Source organism: Nicotiana sylvestris, chromosome 11 (genome assembly GCF_000393655.2).
Source record: "Nicotiana sylvestris chromosome 11, ASM39365v2, whole genome shotgun sequence".
Lineage (NCBI taxonomy): Eukaryota > Viridiplantae > Streptophyta > Magnoliopsida > Solanales > Solanaceae > Nicotiana > Nicotiana sylvestris.
Genome location: NC_091067.1, coordinates 156,265,759 through 156,286,417, shown reverse-complemented (window position 1 = coordinate 156,286,417; position 20,659 = coordinate 156,265,759). Strand labels below are relative to the sequence as shown.

Sequence of the window (20,659 nt, the reverse complement as noted above, 5' to 3'; positions counted from 1 at the left end):
ATTGAATTAATCTGCAAATACAATGAATATTACAAATTTATTAAATTAATCTGCACACTCCATTGATGACTTCAACCTGAAAGAAAAGAGAAAAGAATAAGAGAGATGAAGAATGAGAGGGGAGAGAATAGAGAAGAGAAAGATCGAAGAGAGAGATTGAGAAGAAAGAGTACCGATGAAAAATTAACTCTGTTGGGCCAGCCCAATTCTATTATAACAGCCTAATCTCTCTAACTGTTTCTAATTTCTACACCGTTGGATCTAATTACTTTTACTATCTCAGCCGTTGGATTTACAATATCTAAGCCATTGCTCTCTTATTAGCTATCTCCTCTCTTTGCCACGTATCATCTCCTATTTACCTATTTATACCTTAATCTTTCTCATTTCTTTACTTTCAGACAGCCGACTCCCAAAACCTAACAATCTAGCACTTAGCCTTAATAGACTCGGTGTCTCCTCTGTATCTATTTTTTTTTCCTTAAAAAACCTTCTTAAACATCCCAAGAAAACAACCCTAAAACTTATTAAAACATAGAGATATACGTTTTTTATTGTTTGATTTATCTGGACCAACCATAATAAATAAAAGGGAAAGATTTTATGAGTTTATTTTGATAACTAATAAATAAATTGTAAAAGAATAAATAAATAAATAAATAAATAAATAAATATTAATTATGAGTTGGACATATGAAATTTTAAAAAAAATCTTTTTGTTACTTTTACGAGGAGGATGTGGGTAGAGAAATATGTCTGATTCGACCCCTTACCACAACTAAGGATGAGGGGCTCACACCATGTAAGTTACCCTCCAACTCTGGACATACTATATTACGACTCATTGTTTGACCGAAATTAATCCACTCATCTTTGACCAAGTAATTTTCGGGCAAGTTATAACTCAAATGGTTTATCAACCGACTCGGTTTAACCCGTCCAAATATAAACCAAGCCTCATTTTATACCACAATGTAGCTCCCTAGGAATCACATTGTGTTCTACCACAAGGAATTCTCATAGGACAACAAGATTTCCTTGAAAAAACCTTGTTATATATTGTCACGACCCAAGTTCGCCCTCCGTGAACTGTCGTGACGACACCTAGTCTCTATGACTAGGTAAGCTTAACAAATGCGGAAAAAGAACCAAAATACGGAAAAACTAATAAAAACTGAAAATAAACAATTATAGAAGTGTTTAAGATGCCGCTCGGCATATACCAATACAAGATCTCAAAAACTGAACAATTCCCAAAACCTGGAATCTCATGAAATCACAAGCTATGAATACTACATTGTGCTCTAACTCCAGAATGTCTAAATCAAGATAAATACAAAAGGGCTAAAACTATAAGAGAGAATGGAAAGAGACTCTTCGGTTTGCGGACACGACAGATATACCTTGAAGTCTCTGGAGGATCGCCTTGCCTCAAGGGTAGTGGGACTGAGTCGAAGTACCTGGATCTGCACATAAAAACATGCACAGAAAGGGCATGAGTACACCACAACGATACTCAGTAAGTGCCAAGCCTAACCTCGGTTGAGTAGTGACGAGGAAGGTCAGGGCCCTACTGATTATAGCTAAAAAATGAGGTAAAACAGTGTGTAATACGACAATATAATATAATTAAATGCTAACAGTAAGAAGTAACACAAGATAATAAGAATAACAACAACTATGACAGAGACAAAATAATCATAGAAGGAATATCGCTCAACATAGAGATAACAACCGGAGATCTCCCAGGATACCGAGGATCTCTTAGTATCCTCAATATGTGTGTTGGGGATTTCTCAGTATCCCAAGGATCTCTTAGTATCCTCAATATATATGTTGGGGATCTCTCGGTATCCCAAGGATCTTTTAGTATCCTCAATATACGTGCTGGGGATCTTTCGATATCCCGCACTACAGTCCAAGTCAATATATATGTAGGGGATCTCTCGGGATACCATCATGTAGTCCCAAAGTAAACACACAGTAGCAACACAAAGAATATTCAACTAAATTCAATCTCATACCAAAGTGAAACAGGTATTTCTAACCTAGCATGCTACACATAATCCAAATAAGGCAGTTTGAGCAAGTAAAGCAATTAAGTCAATTAGACATGCTTTCCTAAGCTAACAACAGACTTAAATTGCAAGTAATATAGACATGAAAGGAAACACAATTAAGTTACCTAAAGAAAACCTGATTTTTCAACAATTAGCACAAGTGCGCACTCGTTACCTCGCATACAAGACATTTCAAATATCAACAAATGCCAAATCCTAAGAGGAATTCCCCTACACAAGGTTAGGCAAGCCACTTACCTCGAACCGGCTCAAAATCAACCCGAAACCACGCTCTTGCCACGAGTACTCGACTCCAAATGGCCCAAGTCTGTTCAATTCAATTGCATAATGTAAATATAACTTCAAGTAACTAATTCCACTAATTAATTCTAAACTAATACGCGAAATTGGGGAAAATGGTCAAAATGCCCCCGGGCCCACGTCTCGGAATCAGGTAAAATTTACAAATTCAGAATTCTCATACTCGCACGAGTTCATTTATACCAAAATTATTCCAATCCGACACAAAATCTAGATCAAAACCCCAAAACTAGGCCTAAGAACTTTTCTCCACTTTTCCTCAATTTTCATCCCAAATCCGAAATTAAATGACAAAACTAAGATTAGATTATATGAATACAACTAGAAAGGGATTAGGAATCGTTATCCACTGATTTCCCCTTCAAAATCCTCCCAAAATCGCCCTCTCCGAGCTCCAAATCGATTTTTCTAACTTTTGATTTCAAACCCTCGAAATGTCTTATTTCTGCCTAGCAAATCCGCTTCTGCGTCTATGGGACCGCACCTGTGGTCCCGCTCCTGCGGGAAATAAACCGCGCCTGCGATAACTCATTAAAACCCGGACTTCTGCACCTGCGACCAACTTACAACATCTGCGGTCTCGCAGGTGCAAGCAACATTCCGCACCTGCGACTTCTGGATTTCCCTCGTCTGGCCGCATCTGTGGCTGCCCACACGCTTCTGCGGTTCCGCACTTACGGTCCCCAATCCATAGGTGCGGTTATGACAGTAATCTAGCAGCTTCAGCTGCGCACCCTAACTCTCAACTTCCCGTCAACCATCCAGAATCATCCCGAGGCCCCCGAGACCTCAATCAAAAGCACGAACAAGTCATATACCACTATTCAAACTTATACCAATCCTCAAAACACCTATAACAACATCGAAACATCGAATTAACCATGAATTCAAGCCTAAAAACTCTAAAGACTTCCGAATTCCGCTTTCGATCAAAAAGTCTATCAAACCTCGTTCGAATGACCTGGAATTTTGCACACACGCACAATCAATACTACAGAGCTATTCCAACTCTCGAAATTCCATTCCGACCCCTAGATCAAAATCTCACTATCGAACCAGAAACTTCAAAAATTCAACTTTCGGCATTTCAAGCCTAATTAAACTACGGACCTCCAAAACACAATCCAAACACGCCCCTAAGCCCGAAATCCCCCAACGGAGCTAATGGAACCAACGGAATTCCATTCCGAGGCCGTCTTCACACTGTTCCAACTACGGTCTAAATTCTAAACTTAAATTCTCATTTAGGGACTAAGTGTCCCAAAACTCTCCGAAACTCCAAATAAATCCTCCCGGTAACTCACAATAGCAGAAACAAACACAAAGAATGCAGTTAATAGAAGATCGGGGCATTAATGCTTAAAATGACCGGTCAGATCGTTACATATATATCCCAAGAAAACAACCCTAAACCTTACTATACTAAAACCCTAGACCTATAGCCTTACAATTCTTAACATTTGTTTAAAATTTAAAATGTTAGGAAACAGTGGGTTGCAGCCATGAAAATATATGCTCCATTTCGAGGCGACACGAGCACTTTCCCGGCGTTTTCTCCCACCCATTCTCCTCAATACTTTCAATTCATGAATTCTTGTGTTAATGTAGTAGGTTTCCCTTCCAAGATTGCCCTCCCCTGTCTACCTCAATTTAATTACTACTAATATTACCGATTCTTCTTCCAACTGGCAACATGACTAAGTTTACTTTATAATTTTTAAGTTGTTAAGGTGATCATTATATGCAGAGGCGGATTGAAGATTTGAATGTGATGTAGGTATATGAGCGGACAACTCAATCAGTACTCCATCAGACTTTTAATCTTAAGGGTTATGTTTTATGTAAAAATATATGATCGTTTTAATATATGTATACATATATATATCCAGAATTTTCGCTGAGTTTAATAGGGTTCGATAACCCCTCTTGTCTATACATAAGTCCCCCTCTAACTGTAGGAAGTGCTTTCTCCTTAAATAATATATGATGTTAATTTGAGTTGGTCGGATGAGTGGTTTCTAGACACTAACAAGATGATTATAATGAAAAGGAAAAGATCATTAGTTTAAATTTTTGAAATTAATTGAAAACCTTTAGACGTACACATGATAAGTTATTTCATTTGTATTTCTTAGTCGTTTGATTCATGATATTATTAAAATTTTACACAGTTATATGAAATAGCTAATTAGCTTGATATATATCATATTTACAAGACTATCAGACGTTCAATCTGACATAAATTCTTGACTTATGTGATAAACTCATCCAAATATTTTTCTTATAATAGGTGGTGGTATAATTTGAAACGAAATATGTATGCCTTTTCTGGTACAATGTTGAATTGCAAGTGTCACCAATGTCAATTTCAATAGCATTACTTCATGAAATATACTTGTAAATTAAGAAGAGTTATAATCCAAACACTAAATTAAATCCTCATATATGGGTTTTTAATCAAGAAAAAAAAGACACGAACAATTATAGCAGCAATCCAAATATACATGGTAATCAGTAACCACAACCAAACCATGCAATAAACACAAGGAAATCAATACCGGTGCTTTTGTCAAAATTTAGTTAGAAAAGAAACCTGTAATTAAGATATGCATAATTAATTTTGCCAGTTGATGAGTTGGAAACATAAAAACACAATTTAATTTTGATGGGATTATAAGTTCATCTTCCGATCCAATAAAGTTGAATTGAAAGCTGATCCGTTTATAATCAGTTGAGAAACAAGGCGTGAAGGACTGAAAATTATTCCCTCCGATCCACAATAAATGACCATTTTGTCTTTGGCACACCCATTAAGAAAATACGAACTTCTAGAGAAAAAACATATATTTATTAAATTAACCTTAATTAATTGTTAACTTGACACATTGAAATATATAAATAAGGGCAAATTTTATAAAAATAAAATGAATTCTTTTTTGATTATATAAATGGACACTTGTTTTGGACCAAAATAAAAAGATAAAATAGTCATTTATTGTGGACCGGAGGAAGTAGTACTTAAGAGTTTGTCGCCCATGATGAGCTCAAAATCTGGCTATTAGTAGCAAAATATGCTACTAGCTAGGCACTAGCATTAGTCGCATGGGAAATCACCATTTTCTTGCATGTTTCTTTTTCCCCCCTTGTTTCGATGTTTTGGTTTCTAGAAAAAAAAAACATAAACATTTAAAAGTGAAAAAAAAAAGAAAAGAAATATGGTGCATAAAGTATCGATGAGTAGGGGTAAAGTTTGCGTACTCACTACCCTTCTCAGACCCCACTTATATGATTTCACTGGATGATTGTTGACGTGTTGTTGTTGTTGCTAAGTTCAAAAAAGTGTCACACCCCTATACTGATGTAGGTATCTACCCTAACACAAGTATCAGAGAATAATTTCACATACGACTCAAACCCTTAACTTGGTCACACTTTACTGTTGTTCCAAGATTTTCTTCGTGAATGCGGTTAAAAACAAGTCTAGCCTGATCTAATTTTAGCGATTTTATTTATCTATTATGTGAAGAACTTTGCTTTGATTCCACCATATAGTGATCGAATATTATGATAAAATGGAAAAATAATACTCCACTGAAATAGCTAGTCCAAATTAATTTCCGTTTCTTCTGTCCCTCAATCCTTTTTAATAACCAATTCGGGGTTATTTATTTATTCTTGTCGATGCACAAAAATCAAACTAGCTAGAAAACAAGTGTTATCACTATACATGAGTATGATAATAGAATCGACTCAAAATATCCACATTGCATGGTCTTAATATAAGAAAAAGTCTTGGAATTTTTTTTTTAATAAAGCTTCTTTTTAACAAAATGCGTAAATTTGTTAAGCTAGGTCACCATGTGTTTTATAAAATGTACTTTTAAAAAAAAAATCTGTTATTAGAATGTTATACTACAAAAAAAACTGAATTTAGCTTCGAACTTTGCGACGAATGATCTGAGCTACATAAATATATCTGACGGACTAATGACGAAATTAGATTATTAACGACGACAACAATATTTAGCATGGAATTAGACAGTTTAGCGACGGAAGCTAAGTAAATATTTACAATGGGCAACAATTTAAAAATAGGTTACCCTAACTAATTAGACGTAACTCCTTATGATTAATGAAAACATAACCCTCTTGAAAATTTATTGGCCTCCAAAAGAAAAAGAAAAACCCTTCTAATTATTAATGAATGATAAAAGCGATAAAGATAAAAAGGAAATGAAATCGTGCTATAGAAATTTGGGCAACAGGAGTCAAAGTAGAACACGAGAAACTGACACGTGTCATTCATGTCTCTTCGAACCTAGTCACAAAACCTGAAACGACATGGCGGTCTATCTAAAATTAAAAATTTAAAAAACAAAACAAAGAAAATTAAAACGTCAATTTAACCCTAAATAGTAGCGAATCCCACCACCTTTTTCCCTTCTCTTCACATTTTCCAACAACTATACATACATGCACTGTTGTAGATACTGAGATTTAGATCGAGAAACAAGAACTTTAAAGAAAAGAAAAGAACAAGATTTTCAGTAGAAAAAAAGGAAGTTTCTTTACTGGTAAGTTTGAATATTTCGTGCATAGAAAGTTCATTATCTATTCTCAGTATAGTTTAAGGATATATTTTTCTTCCATTTTACTAGAGTTCTGGGATAGGGTAAAAATACTATGGTTTTTTAAATGGCTTTAGAAGGGTTTAAGAAAGCGAGAGAAGGGGTCCTATTTCTTAATATATACATATATTACGACAACAACAATATACCCAGTATATTTTTATACGTGGGATTTGAGAAGCGTAGTGTGTATGCAAATATTGCTCCTATTTTAAACAAGCAGTATATTTTTATATGTAGCGTCTGAAAAGGATAATGTGTACGTAAATTTTGTCTCTACTTTGTACAGATAAATAGGTTTATATATATATGTGAAGCACGTAAACCTATAAAGCTTTGGTATTAGCTACCCAACAAAAGAAAAAAGGAGAAAAATATATCTAATTAACTTACTGTATATGTACGTATTAGTCTCTTGTATGTTGGTTGACAATTTTTTCTGTTGAGTATGCATAATCTAACCAAAGGATGATGTTTGTAGTATTTTCCAATAAGCAAATATAGAGCTACTGTGTGTGTGTACGAACTTTCAATAGGAGAAACAGAAACCCAAAAGGAGGAATTTTTCTTACCTTTTCAGTAATTAATATATATATATATATATATATATATATATATATATATATATATATATATATATATATATATATATGTATGTACACTGAGGATGCATATATTTTTACACTAGACAATGTATTGCAATGTGGGTATATTATGCATATAACTCAATTGTTTATATTATTTCCTTTTTAAAAAAGTACAATCATTTTCTATATCTTTTTGTTTTAGTTCTTTTTACTATCGGATTGTTCAGAATTTTTCTTTGGTCAACTTTTGTGCGTTTTCCTATAATATTCTTTTGTAACTTAGTTTTCATGTGTGAATTTGATTGTTAATAACATTAGTATATTTGCAAATACAGGAAGCTTAGACTTTTGAGTAGTACTTTCACAGTCAAAAAGGGTACATTTTGCTTTTAGAAACTGTCCAAAGAATCTCTGTTAGACAGCGTGAAGCAGAGTTCCAAAACAATCTAACAAAAATTGAATGTCAGAGACTTCAGTGACTTTAAATTAAAACTGGATAAATAAGTAAACCATGTGTTAACCTAAGTGTCAGAGTTAGAAAAGAATTTTTATGGAAATAAATTTATATAAACTAAGTGGGTTGTTTGGTAGGATGGATAAACAAAAATAATTATAGAGAAAAATCTAGAATCGCCTTATCCCTTGTTTGGTTATTAATTCTGGGATAAGTTATCATAAAATTAAAAATAACATTGGGATAACTTATATAGTAATATATGCTAGAGGTGGATTAATTGTTATTATTTCTAGTATAAATTATCGTAGCATAAATTAGTAAAATTAACAAATCCAGGATTAATACAATATATATGCCAAACAATTAATAAGAAATAATACCAGGATAATTAATCTTAATTTAACTATTCTCAGTAAAACTAATCCCTGGATAACTTGTGTTCTAATCAAATGACCTAGAATTTTTAATTCACGGAGTAATATAACCTATTGTAGCAGGTTGCGTCATTTATTATGGTTAGTTACTTGTAGGGTTGTCAGATTGTGTGAAAAAATATTTATGATGTTAATGCATATAAAAGTTGAACATATATATTTCCCTAATTAAGATTTTAAAAATTTATTACTTACTCTATTTATAAATTAATGACTTTCCTAAGATTGCATGTGGCAGTGTTTTGCAGATAACCTGACCAAAATAGTCCATAGCAGGTCTGCTTTTCATCTGGATATTAGAAAATATTAAATATAGCCGTTTAATTAACCATATGCTTGACTTAGTTTAATGAAGGGTTAAATTAAACTATAATGTGGTTAATTATAAATGATACTCTTTGAAATTCTGTTTATTTGACTGAGATTTTAGCCTGTGAGTGGAAGACAAAAGGCACAGAAACAAAGAGACTTCTGTACAGCAGTATAATCTTCTAAATTTGCAGTCGACATGCACTGCAAACACAAATATTTAAATAATTAGTTACTAAAAAAAGAACATTAAAATATTCAAATAAAATTTTAATTTATGTTTTTTAATCTTTTGACGAGTGCGATTTCCAATTAGACGGTCAACAGAATTCAACTTGGAAATCCAATCAAAGATCGTTTCATCTCTCTCCAATTAATAGGTTTTCTATTAAATTTATTAATAGAGTAAAATTTACTCAATTACAGTACTTTTATTATTTAATATGTCGGATATTTTCACATTAAGTATTTAATTATCCGTACACATTGCACTAGGGCTTCTATTTCTACTCGGGGATCCACTCCACTGACTGGTTATTTCATGGCAAAGAGAACTCCTATACTATAGTACTATGTTTAACATAGCATTTAATGGTGCATTTCCTATAATAGTAGTTAAAAATCATATGATATCAAATTTTGCAGCCTGTCATTGAAAATCGTTTGAATTTACATCGTTCTTTTTAACCCTAAATTTTATTTGGTTTAATTTCTAAGAATAGAGACATCCATCCCATTTTGCCCCTTAAAATACCTTGCTAGTGCAATGTGAAGGTCAATCGGTACTTATTGAGCTTTGTTTTTGTGACAATATAGTGATATATGTTACACAACTACTGCTATGATGTAACGTGTAGTCGTCCCAAGGCAGCAAAATGTATGGTGTCGGACCTCTTATTTTATTTCCCTTAAAGTCGTCACAATTCATTCTCGAGCATAATTGTTTTATACTTGACATAGATTGGATTTTTTAGTTGAAATATAGACTTTTGTGTGTGCGCGCATGCAGGAACAATGCCAAGTGGGTGGAAGGGGGTACGTCGAACCCTCTTTGCCGAAATTACATTGTCTATATTAAATTATTTTTTTTAATTTGTATATATTAGATGTTGAATTCCCTTAGTATTTTTACTTGTTTACTTTTTTTATATTTTTAAATCCCCTAAATAAAAATTAAGCTTCTGCCTTTTTAGAGTTGATAGTAGTAAGAGTATAATGTCAATTGCTTTCTTGGCTAAGAAAAGAATATGTTTGACTGGTGTGGATGAATATACAAGTGGTTGCACGAGTGAAGAAAAGAGATCAGAGATGGGGTAATTAACTTTATGTAAAACTGTCAAAATTTAGTCTAAAAGAGATGATTTGTGTAGTGTGGGAATGCTGGCCTTTGGGGTGTCATGTTTTACGCTCCACGAGGTATTTAAGAGAGTTCCAATAAACCCAACTTGAAAATATTGCTTGAATATTCTTATAGGGTTACCCTTTGGTAAAAAATAATGAATTTTTCCATTAGGAATTGTAGGTTTATCTTAGTTCAATGACTGAAAGGACCACCAGCTTTTGTTACAGTAAGACACTCGTGACCTATTATTAAATGGTTTTAATTTAATTTGTATGTACATACACTCGTTCGGGATTAATACGTAGTTATTATTGTGATCTTTTTATCATATTAGACTTATTATGAATATACATTTTTATTGTAGATAGCTTAATCTGATAGTGTAAAATGAATATACATCGATCGGTGCACCAAAGTTAATAATCTTTGATGATAAATAAATTAGTTTATGTAACAGACCTTTATGTAGTTCATATAAGATAATTATTAAATCTTTATGATAAATATTACTCTGGTTGATAGTTTGATAAAATTATAATTACTTAATCTATTATTACAGGTTATATTATACTAAAAATATTTGCACATAAATGTGTATGACTTAACTCCTAAAATAAATTAAAGCACACCCCCCCCCCCCCAAAGAAAAAAATATTCTACCGCTTCTAGTTTTAAGTGTTGGAATGTGGAGAGCATACAGTCAGCTTCATTTGAAAAAATTGACCATTCTTTACAATGGGGTTTGGCAGAAAAAAAAAAATCAGTCATTTAAATACCCCATTCTTTCTCAATATTTATTTCTCTTTCCACCTCTTTATTCCTCTCTCTCTCTCCTCTCTCTCCCCCTACTAAAACCTCATACTTGAGTGAAACAATGAAATAAACCAAAGAAAGGCAAAGGGGGAGAAAGTGAGAGAAAGAGAGAGAGAAAGAGAGTCTCTTCATATTCTTTTTAGGGTAATTCATTCCTTTGTCAGTTTCATCTTCTATTGTATATATGTATGACAATATATATGTGCTACTAATTATGTATTTATGATTTGTTGTTCTTCTGTTTTATTCATTTCTTTTCTTTTTTGAACATGTGCAGGAATTGATCCATTGGTCCAAAACATTAGATTCAAGAAATTATCAAGAAAATCTTGAGTTTTCAATGAATTCAAACAATTGGCTATCTTTTCCACTATCTCCCACTCATTCATCTTTACCTCCTCATCTACAAACAACTCAATCTCATCACTTTACTTTAGGGTTAGTGAATGAAACCATTGACAATCCCTTCCATAACCAAGGTATACTACGTCCTTATCGTATTTTAATTTCTGCATGTTGAAGTGTATGACTATCTCATCAATAATTCGTATATTTTTGTAGAATGGAACTTAATGAACACACAAGGAAGCAATGAAGTACCAAAGGTGGCTGATTTTCTTGGAGTGAACAAATCTGATGAAAACCAATCTGAATTAGTTCATTACAACGAAATCCAATCGAACGATTCAGATTATCTCTTTCAAAACAATAGCGTTATGCCAATGCAAAATGCTTTAGCTCCAACAGGAAACTATGAACTTCAAGAAAATGCTTGTAATATTCAGTCTTTGACATTGTCAATGGGAAGTGGAAAAGGTTCAACTAGCGAAACAAGTGCTAGTCCAAGTGCTACTACTACAGTAAATGCAAGTGAAAATAGTAATACTAGTATTGTTGAAGCTGCACCTAGAAGGACTTTGGATACTTTTGGCCAAAGAACATCAATTTATAGAGGTGTAACTAGGTAAAGTTTTCTTACTAAGCTTAGCGTTTGTTTCTCTTATTGTTGTTGATCTCTCATAATTTTATGAGTGCTTGTGCTCGTTCTGGACTTGGTCGTGCTTGTAGGCTCGTGCAATGCCTAAATACTTACAAATTTCTTTCTTTTATTCTTGTTGATTTCTGATCATTTTATGAGTGGTTGTGCTCGTTCTGGACTTGGTCGTGCTTTTTAGGCTGGTCAGGCTCGTGGGAACCCTAAATACTTACAATTGCTTTCTTTTATTCTGGTTGATTTCTCATCATGTTATTCCTAATTACGTGGCTGACCTGCCAGTCCATCAAATATCGTAGTTTATCCTTAAGAGTAGGAGGTTCCTTGTGTGAAACACCCTTTCTTTATCTTATGCTTGGTAGTGCTCGTTCTGGACTTGGTCGTGCCTTTTAGGCTGGTTATGCTTATGTGACACCAGCATATTATGAAATTCCTAGGCTAAAGGAGAAAAACTTTTGTTTTTATATATGTTTTTTTTTTGTTTTGGAAAATGTAGACATAGATGGACAGGAAGATATGAAGCACATCTATGGGATAATAGCTGTAGAAGGGAAGGGCAATCAAGAAAGGGTCGTCAAGGTGAAATTTCAATATCAATAATATTTTAAAGTTGTTTCTTTATTAAATCAATCTCTTCTCTACAATCAATTTTAGCTAACTATTTTTTTTTCTCATCATTTTGGGGTGGCTGCTAATTTTTATCACTTGCAGTGTATTTGGGTAAGTAAATTATCAGTTTATCAGTTCAACTATTAAATGCTTATTTGATTATTACATAAAATGTTAATTTTCTTTAATTATTTTTTATTTACTTTAATTTTTTCGAGCAGGAGGGTATGATAAGGAGGAGAAGGCAGCTAGGGCTTATGATCTTGCTGCATTGAAATACTGGGGAACATCTACCACTACTAATTTCCCAGTAATTAACCTTACTTAGAACATTAAAATATAAATTATAGAATAGATGAAGTATTAAATAAAAATGTTTGCATTAGTTCTGACATGTTTATTAATTCTTTATATAATGAGAATAGATTAGCAACTATGAGAAGGAACTGGAAGATATGAAGCACATGACAAGGCAAGAATTTGTTGCTGCAATTAGAAGGTCAGAACCTTTTATAAATTGTTGTTATTATTCCATCTATAATATTTTTAATTTTCTTTGCTCTAGAGTTTCTATTTTAATAGGAAATTAATAGTCTGTGTAAACTTGTATTCTTTTTATAGTAACCAATTATTGGCACTATAATAGATCCAGAAAATCTTGGCAGTGACTGACCATAGCTTCTTTCCACTGACAACTTCTTTTAACCCCTTCATACCTATTTGTATTTACAATTTTGTTGTTTTTTCTTTTATAATTTCTATTTCTATGATCTAAAAAAGAATTTTTATACTGTCAAATCAACCGAAAGGTAACTACTGGCGATTACCATAAAAGTGGAATTAGTAACTTACAAAATGACATAATAACAGATCTAATTAACAAGTCAAAATACACTGATAATAAAGAAGATCATTGTACCGTCAGTATAAAAAAAAGGAATAGCTCGGTGCAGCAAGCGCCTGATATGTGCGGGGTCTAGGAAGGCTGGACCACACGGGTTTATTGTACGCAACCTTACCCCACATTTTTGCAATAGACTATTTTCACGTCACGGACCCGTGATCTCTTGGTCACATGATAGCGACTTTACTAGTTACGCCAAGGCTCCCTTCTAAACTGTCATTATATATAAGTTAATTATTCTATTTAAACTCTTACTTCAACTTTTTCTTGCTATAATAACAGGAAGAGTAGTGGGTTCTCCAGGGGTGCATCCATGTATCGTGGTGTAACAAGGTATTCATAGTCTTGTTTTTTGTTTCCCAATTAAAACTTCATATAGATAAAAGAAAAGAAAAAAAGAAAGTTCCTCTCTCTTTATTCTCATCCTTAATTTTTCTTTTTCTGTCTGACATATCTGGGAGCAGGCACCATCAGCATGGAAGATGGCAAGCAAGGATAGGAAGAGTTGCTGGAAACAAAGATCTCTACTTGGGAACTTTCAGTAAGTAATTGTGTCAATAATATTTACACTCTCAGTATAAAGTAACTTATTATTATTCATGTAACTATAAATTTCACTTATTGTGAATAGTTAAATGCTGTCGTAGTTCATCATGATAGTGTAAAAATTCTTTTATACTCATTACAACAACAATAACAACAAACTCAATATATTCCATAAATAGAGGGTATGAGGAGGGTATTATGTATGCAACCTTACCCCTACCTTATGCAGGTAGATATACTGTTTCTGGTAAACCCCTCAACTCCAGTCAAGCATGCAAATCACAACAGTATAGAGAAAATACTTTATACTTGTTAGTGTATAGAATTTAAACTCAAAGAATTATTATTGTTAACAATATATTTGGAGTTCAGCTTCTATGCATTGATAGCGTAAAGTAGAAGTAATTTTTACATCCTCTAATTAACTAGATAAGATAACTAGAGATAATTGTACTTCTACAACAAACAAGATTAATAACCTAGCTAAACTAAGAAAGATTCATGTTCTACGTACTGTCAATCTTATCAGTAATTAGTTATATCCCTATGACCCTACGTTAAAGCAAAAAATGACCATTCTAATTTCAAGTGAATTTTGCATGCAGCTACTGAGGAAGAAGCAGCAGAAGCATATGACATAGCAGCAATAAAATTCAGAGGCTTAAATGCAGTTACAAATTTCGACATGAATCGTTATGATGTGAAAGCCATACTTGAAAGCAACACTCTTCCTATAGGAGGAGGAGCAGCAAAAAGACTAAAAGAAGCACAAGCTCTTGAATCCTCAAGAAAAAGAGATCAAGAAATGATTGCTCTAAACTCAAGTTTCCAATATGGAAATTCAAGTACATCAAATAATCCTTTACACGCCTATCCTTTATTGCAACAACAACCCTTTAGTATTGAATCTCATCAACCCTTAATGACTCTCGAAAATCAAGAACCATCACATTTCCACCAGAGTTATCTCCAAACACAACTTCAACTTCACCCTGCCGTGCAGACTAGTCATTATGATTCTACTCATCAATTCTACAACAATTATCTTCAGAGTAATCCGGTTTTCTTGCATGGGTTGATGGAGAATGGTGGAGGAAGTTCTAGTACTGGAAGTTACAGTACTGGAGGGTATTTTGGTAATTCAACTGGACTCGGCGGAATAAGTTCAAATTCAACTTCTAATGGTGTAGGAGGAGGAGGAAATGGAGAGGAAGTTGCACTTGTGAAAGTTGATTATGATAATATGCCAGTTAATGGAAGTAATTACAATGGTTGGTCTGGAGATTCATCAGTTCAAGGATCAAATCCTGGTGTTTTCTCTATGTGGAATGATTGAGAAAAATTAATTAAGAATTCAGAAAGGTGGATGCTATAAATCGTTACGGTGCATGGTAACGTGAATTTTCTTGAAAATGGCTGACGAAATATTTTGTGAGATTATGTTTTAACATAGATTTATCTGCAATGCTAGCAAGTTTAAGTTCGTTTTTATTTTGATGAGAGTTTTCCTCGGACCAACTGACTAATGCATTCAAGTTTCTTCCAATATTTCTCTAATTTTTTTTTGGTCTCTTTAAATCTGGTTAATTCTATATTCGCGGCTGTTATATTAATTTGCTATTTTCCTGCAATTTGAAATTATTTGTCAAATATCCACCTTTTAAGCCATTATTTTTTCCTTCTCATACCTAGTTTTCTGTTAAGAGTTGTTTTAGCAGAGTAACCTTGATATTAAACGGAAGTACCAACCGCCATGTATTAGAGGCGGATTATGGTTTTATTCAATCCATTTTACTTTTTGAATTATGAGTTCATATCTATTCTTTGTTAGAATTTTAATCGATTTTTACGTCTAAATTTATGCTCCGCCTCGAAAGTTATGAGTTTAATTTAACCGGGTACTATTATGTTTGATCAGCCCATGCCACGTATTCCAAACAAGTCTAATTACGTACTATAGTGTATGTATATGAGACATAGAATGGTCCAATTCTTAACCAAGTCCAACCCCAACACTTATACTATAATCACAATATATGTCATAGATTTGTATATTATCTTTATCTGACATTGCGCAAACCGTTCTTGTCTGCATGAAGGACACCACACCCGGTGTATTTAAGTGGCTGGGTTCTACATATACATTAAAAAAAAAAATTGTACCTAGCTACATAGGTGCAACTTTCGTGCGAAGGGATGACGACTTTCGTCCATTCGGGCTATCTAGTTCAACTGAGCTTCCTACTATTTTTCAGCCGAATCGAACGTAACTATTCCGAATCAAGTCCAATTGTGTTTTGCTACCATGTTTAATTTTGAATCATTTCTTTAATGTTAGTTTAAGAGAGATTATTTTCATAATAAATCGATTGTGTTAAGAAAAATATAAAAGAATAAAGAGGTGATGAAGTTATAGTAATTGAATTCATATGTGACTGATTCATATAAATGAATTAAAACTTAAATTTGGATGTGATTAAACATAAACTACAAAATAGAGTTGCCTCGGTTGAGTCCGAGCTAAACTTTGATCGAAATTGAATTGTATGGGCTAAAAATTATCATAATAATATATGGGCCAAGTCGACATTAAGAAAGCCTTCGAAGGTTGGCTCGCGTCATCGATTTGGTTTCAACAGAGGACGAAGGCGAGGTCGAGATGACCTAACAGATGACGAAGGCGAGGTCGAGTTGACTCAACAGAGGATAAAGACGAGGACAAATACTCCTTTTAGCAGAGCAGCTCCCACAATCCCGTTTTCACGGTTTAGGTAACTTCCATTTCGCCCCCGCTACTACGGGAATCGCTTTTGCTTTCTTTTCCTCTAGCTACTAAGATCTTTCAGCTCGCCTGGTTCTCTCTTGCCTGCCCATGAATTCAGCAACAGTTCCAAAGGCTTCTCTTCTGACTGTGCTCGTTGGAGCATTAAGCCTAGGGTCAATCTGACCCTTGCCGCAGGCTCCCTCTTCGTCTTTCTTTTGGTGTGACTGTTTTTCTATCAATATCCGGTGATCAAGAAGAGAATGTCGTAACGGCTACTTTTAGAAATAAGACCTTACAGAGAATATTCCAGGGAATATTCCTCCCATCTGTACTATTAGGGTTTTTGTGGTCCATATGCCCTTATAAATAGAAAGAGAAAGGATTGTAAAGTGGAGGGGACACTCATTGTAAAAAAATAACACATTGACATTCTTCGAAGATTCTAGCTTTATCATTGACATACAAGATACACCTTTTTTTTAGGTCTTTATCTATGTTTTCTCCCACAATCCAAGGAGAATCCGAATATTCTAAGACTTATCATCACCCATCTTTGTCAGAAGGAACATCGAAGAATTTTACCCTTTTCAAATGATTCATGTGCATTTATGAAATGCCATTCATCATTATTTATTGCTATTTAATACTACCTTCTTTGTACTCGGGTCATTAAAAATTGCTTTATTGTCACTATTTATTGCTATTAAAATAATACTCGTAACATTTTGCTACAAAATCTGTTAATAAATCTTTTGAATATTAAAATTGGTTAAGAATAACTCTATCGTATTAGAAAATTTAATTATTTAAATTTAAATCTAAATTTTGGGTCAAACATGAACTTAATAAAAGCAAGGTTTTTAACCGAGATCAAACTAAGCAAATCTAAAAAGAAATACAAAAAGTTCGCTTTCTTACAACTTTGTTCAAAGGGTATAATCGTCAATTCATCCACAAACACGTGTGTTCCACGTTCCTTTTAAGATCACGTGCTCCCCCTGACCATTGCCCTGCCTGAATCATAATAAAAGCAGAAATCATTCATTATAAAAGTAAAAAATTATTATAAAAATATTATATTGTAGATGTTCATTTAATACTCCACTATAGATAATCTTTTTGAAGAAGATTATCCATTTAGTACTTTATTGACTACAAGCAGCTGATGCAAGCAGATTGCAAGTAACTTAATGAAATAACTTGCAACAACTTCTTATTAATCATGCTGGTTGCGAGCAGCTCATGCAGACAGCTTACAAGCAGCTCAAGAAAAGCCTTGCAGCAGCTTTCTAAAAAGCCTCGCAACTACTTCCTTTCGTTTATATATAGAAGAGATTTCAGTTCATTATGCACATCAGTTTGAAGTTGAATAAAATATCAAGCTCTCTCTATACTTGTCTTCGATTTATTTACTTTACAATTTTTATTTTATAACGCGTTATCAGCACGAGACTCTATCATTTTGACCACTTACTTCGAATTTATTTTCTATTTTAGAGTTCATCTCCGATGTAAGGCGACGCTCTTACGTCTATGGTTGGACCGAGTTCATTCAGAGCATTATGAGGAATTTTATCCTTGGGGTGGTGAACAGTACGTTGGTTTTGTTAATTTCCAAGTCTCTGAAGAGGTCTTGCAGGTATATTGTGATTTGAAATACAAATTTGAACGCTAAGAAAATAATTGTATATTGAATTAACACTTGCTATGTTACGTGCTCTGTATACGTATTAGCACATAACATCTATTTTTTAATACTTATTTTCATCACGTATCATTTGTAAAAAATATTATAAAGTGGATAATATTGTTAGGTCCATTTAAACTCAAGTAGAGTTTACAAGAACCATATAACCACCGATAGTGGTAATATTTTTCCGGTAGTGGTAATATTTTCGGTGTCTTCTTATGACTTAAATTTATGGTGCACTTGAACTCTAGCATAGTACGATCATCAGAACTGGCTATATTTCGTATACCTCATTGTAACTAAATTTGTTAACAACCAAAAGTGATATATATATATATATATATATATAAGTGATAACTTAGTCTTGCTATGGTTATAAAAAAAATCTCTATATTACATCATACCTCGATTTGCTCCTGTCGCGCCCCCTTTTTTACCCTCCACGGAGAGAGATAGAGAAGTCCGAGTTTCGACATTCATGAGGGGTAATAACTCATTTTCTTTTGGGAATTGGGTTTGAAGAGTCGCCACCTAGCGGATTATGGTGCGTTAGGGCACCTAGAGTGATACTAGTTTGTATTACCCGAGATTTAAGGTAAGGGCTCGAAATAACCTTGAGGGGAAGGTGTTAGGTACCCCTCTAGGTCCACAAGGTAGGCCCCAGCCAAACTTATCCTTATGAATTAGTCCTTCAACAAATAAACAGTTAAACACGTACTTGCAAACAAGGGCATGTTTTGGACACTGTATGACTCAAAGAATTTGAACAAGTTGCATATAAAAGAGTAAGGTTTAAACATCAGGAATTGGGAAATAGGGGTCCTAGGTTGATTAGCCTATAGGATCACCCCACACAATGCCCGGTAAACACTCCTCAATGAGGGACTACACGTGACAGTAGCGCGTAGTCATCATATCCTTTCTACCTAAGTCCCTCCCCTTGGTCGTATCCTAAAACGTTCTAGCAACCTTAAAAATGTCCTATGCTTGCACTACCCGTCCCTTCCTCGTGGCCCTGGAGGTATTTTATGACCTCTACCTTTTGACAGTTCTAGACCTTCCTAAGGTTTTAAAGGATAAAAATCTAGGCGTCAATCAAGAACAAGTAAGACTGCATTTAAAGAGAACAGATTATAGGCTCACAGTCACCTCCATAAATAGAAGAAGCAAATATACGTCTTCAAACAACAGTCAGGTATTTAAGAGAAAATCCTAGAATATGATATCAAGGTGAGCAGGGATTATGCAGTATTGACTTAGGACAAAGTGTCAAAATCCTATTTGACTTGCCTACTGATTTAGACCTGTTAAATCTGAACATTTTTAAATGACAAAGCACAGTTTCAGAGTTGAAGAATTTAAATCACCCTACAAGATTGCCTAAACGCATAACAATGATGTCCTACGAGCATAATATCTGCATTGATGCAGTAAAATAGTGAACAGTTTTTAAACGGACACTTGGGTATCCTATTGACATGTTTTCTAGCGATGTTGATTTAAGGCAGTGTTTGAAAACTCATTTAGAGAAGCGGACAATTGATTAAACTAATTCAGAATGAACTAACATGGATTAAACTGATTTGTTAACTAGACTGATTTTGAGTTCTACAAGCAGGATTTCTGATATTAATTCCTATAGGCATGGTATCTAATTGTTAAGAGCTGATTTTTGAACTTATATGCATGATTTCTAGTGAGACGAATGTAAACACATGCTGTAATAGAAACTGAACTCAAACACTTTACACTCTATAGGCATAATATCTAATTATGAAGTTGATTTTAACCATATAGACATGATTTCTATTATTGAATCCATTTAGATCCTATAGGCATGATTTCTAATATTGTGAAAGTAAAGCAAACATAGTAAGTGCATTAACACAATCCTATAGGCATGGTATCTATCCGAGTTACCCAATAGATATGACTACCCACCCCTTTTTACTAATCACCCCAATGTTGTTTACAAATAATTATTACAGACCATCTGAATAAATTACATAAACAAATAAAAAAGAGAGAAGAAGTTAACTATAGGGAGCCTGAAGTAGGCCCAAATGACTTCCAAGCCTCCAATAGCCTCAAATACCAAAGTTCCATAGACACTTGTCTAGGTGTGTCAGAGTTCCCTAAGGACCTCAAGGATCCCGGGCAGTGCTCACACCTAGACTTTTCTCAAACAAGAACTGATTTAA

The 20,659-nt window shown here is 33.8% G+C and overlaps 1 protein-coding gene across 1 annotated transcript; it reads left to right on the top strand.

Annotated features, from left to right (window-relative positions):
* The first annotated feature begins 10,956 nt into the window (after positions 1–10,956).
* On the top strand, positions 10,957–15,550 carry LOC104247309 (AP2-like ethylene-responsive transcription factor PLT2). Its single transcript, XM_009803278.2, has 10 exons — positions 10,957–11,095; positions 11,229–11,430; positions 11,513–11,915; positions 12,442–12,524; positions 12,657–12,665; positions 12,776–12,864; positions 12,980–13,053; positions 13,741–13,791; positions 13,923–13,999; positions 14,610–15,550. Exons 2-10 carry the CDS (start codon positions 11,292–11,294, stop codon positions 15,338–15,340), a joined length of 1,656 nt encoding a protein of 551 aa, XP_009801580.1. The 5' UTR covers positions 10,957–11,095; positions 11,229–11,291; the 3' UTR covers positions 15,341–15,550.
* Positions 15,551–20,659: the final 5,109 nt, after the last annotated feature.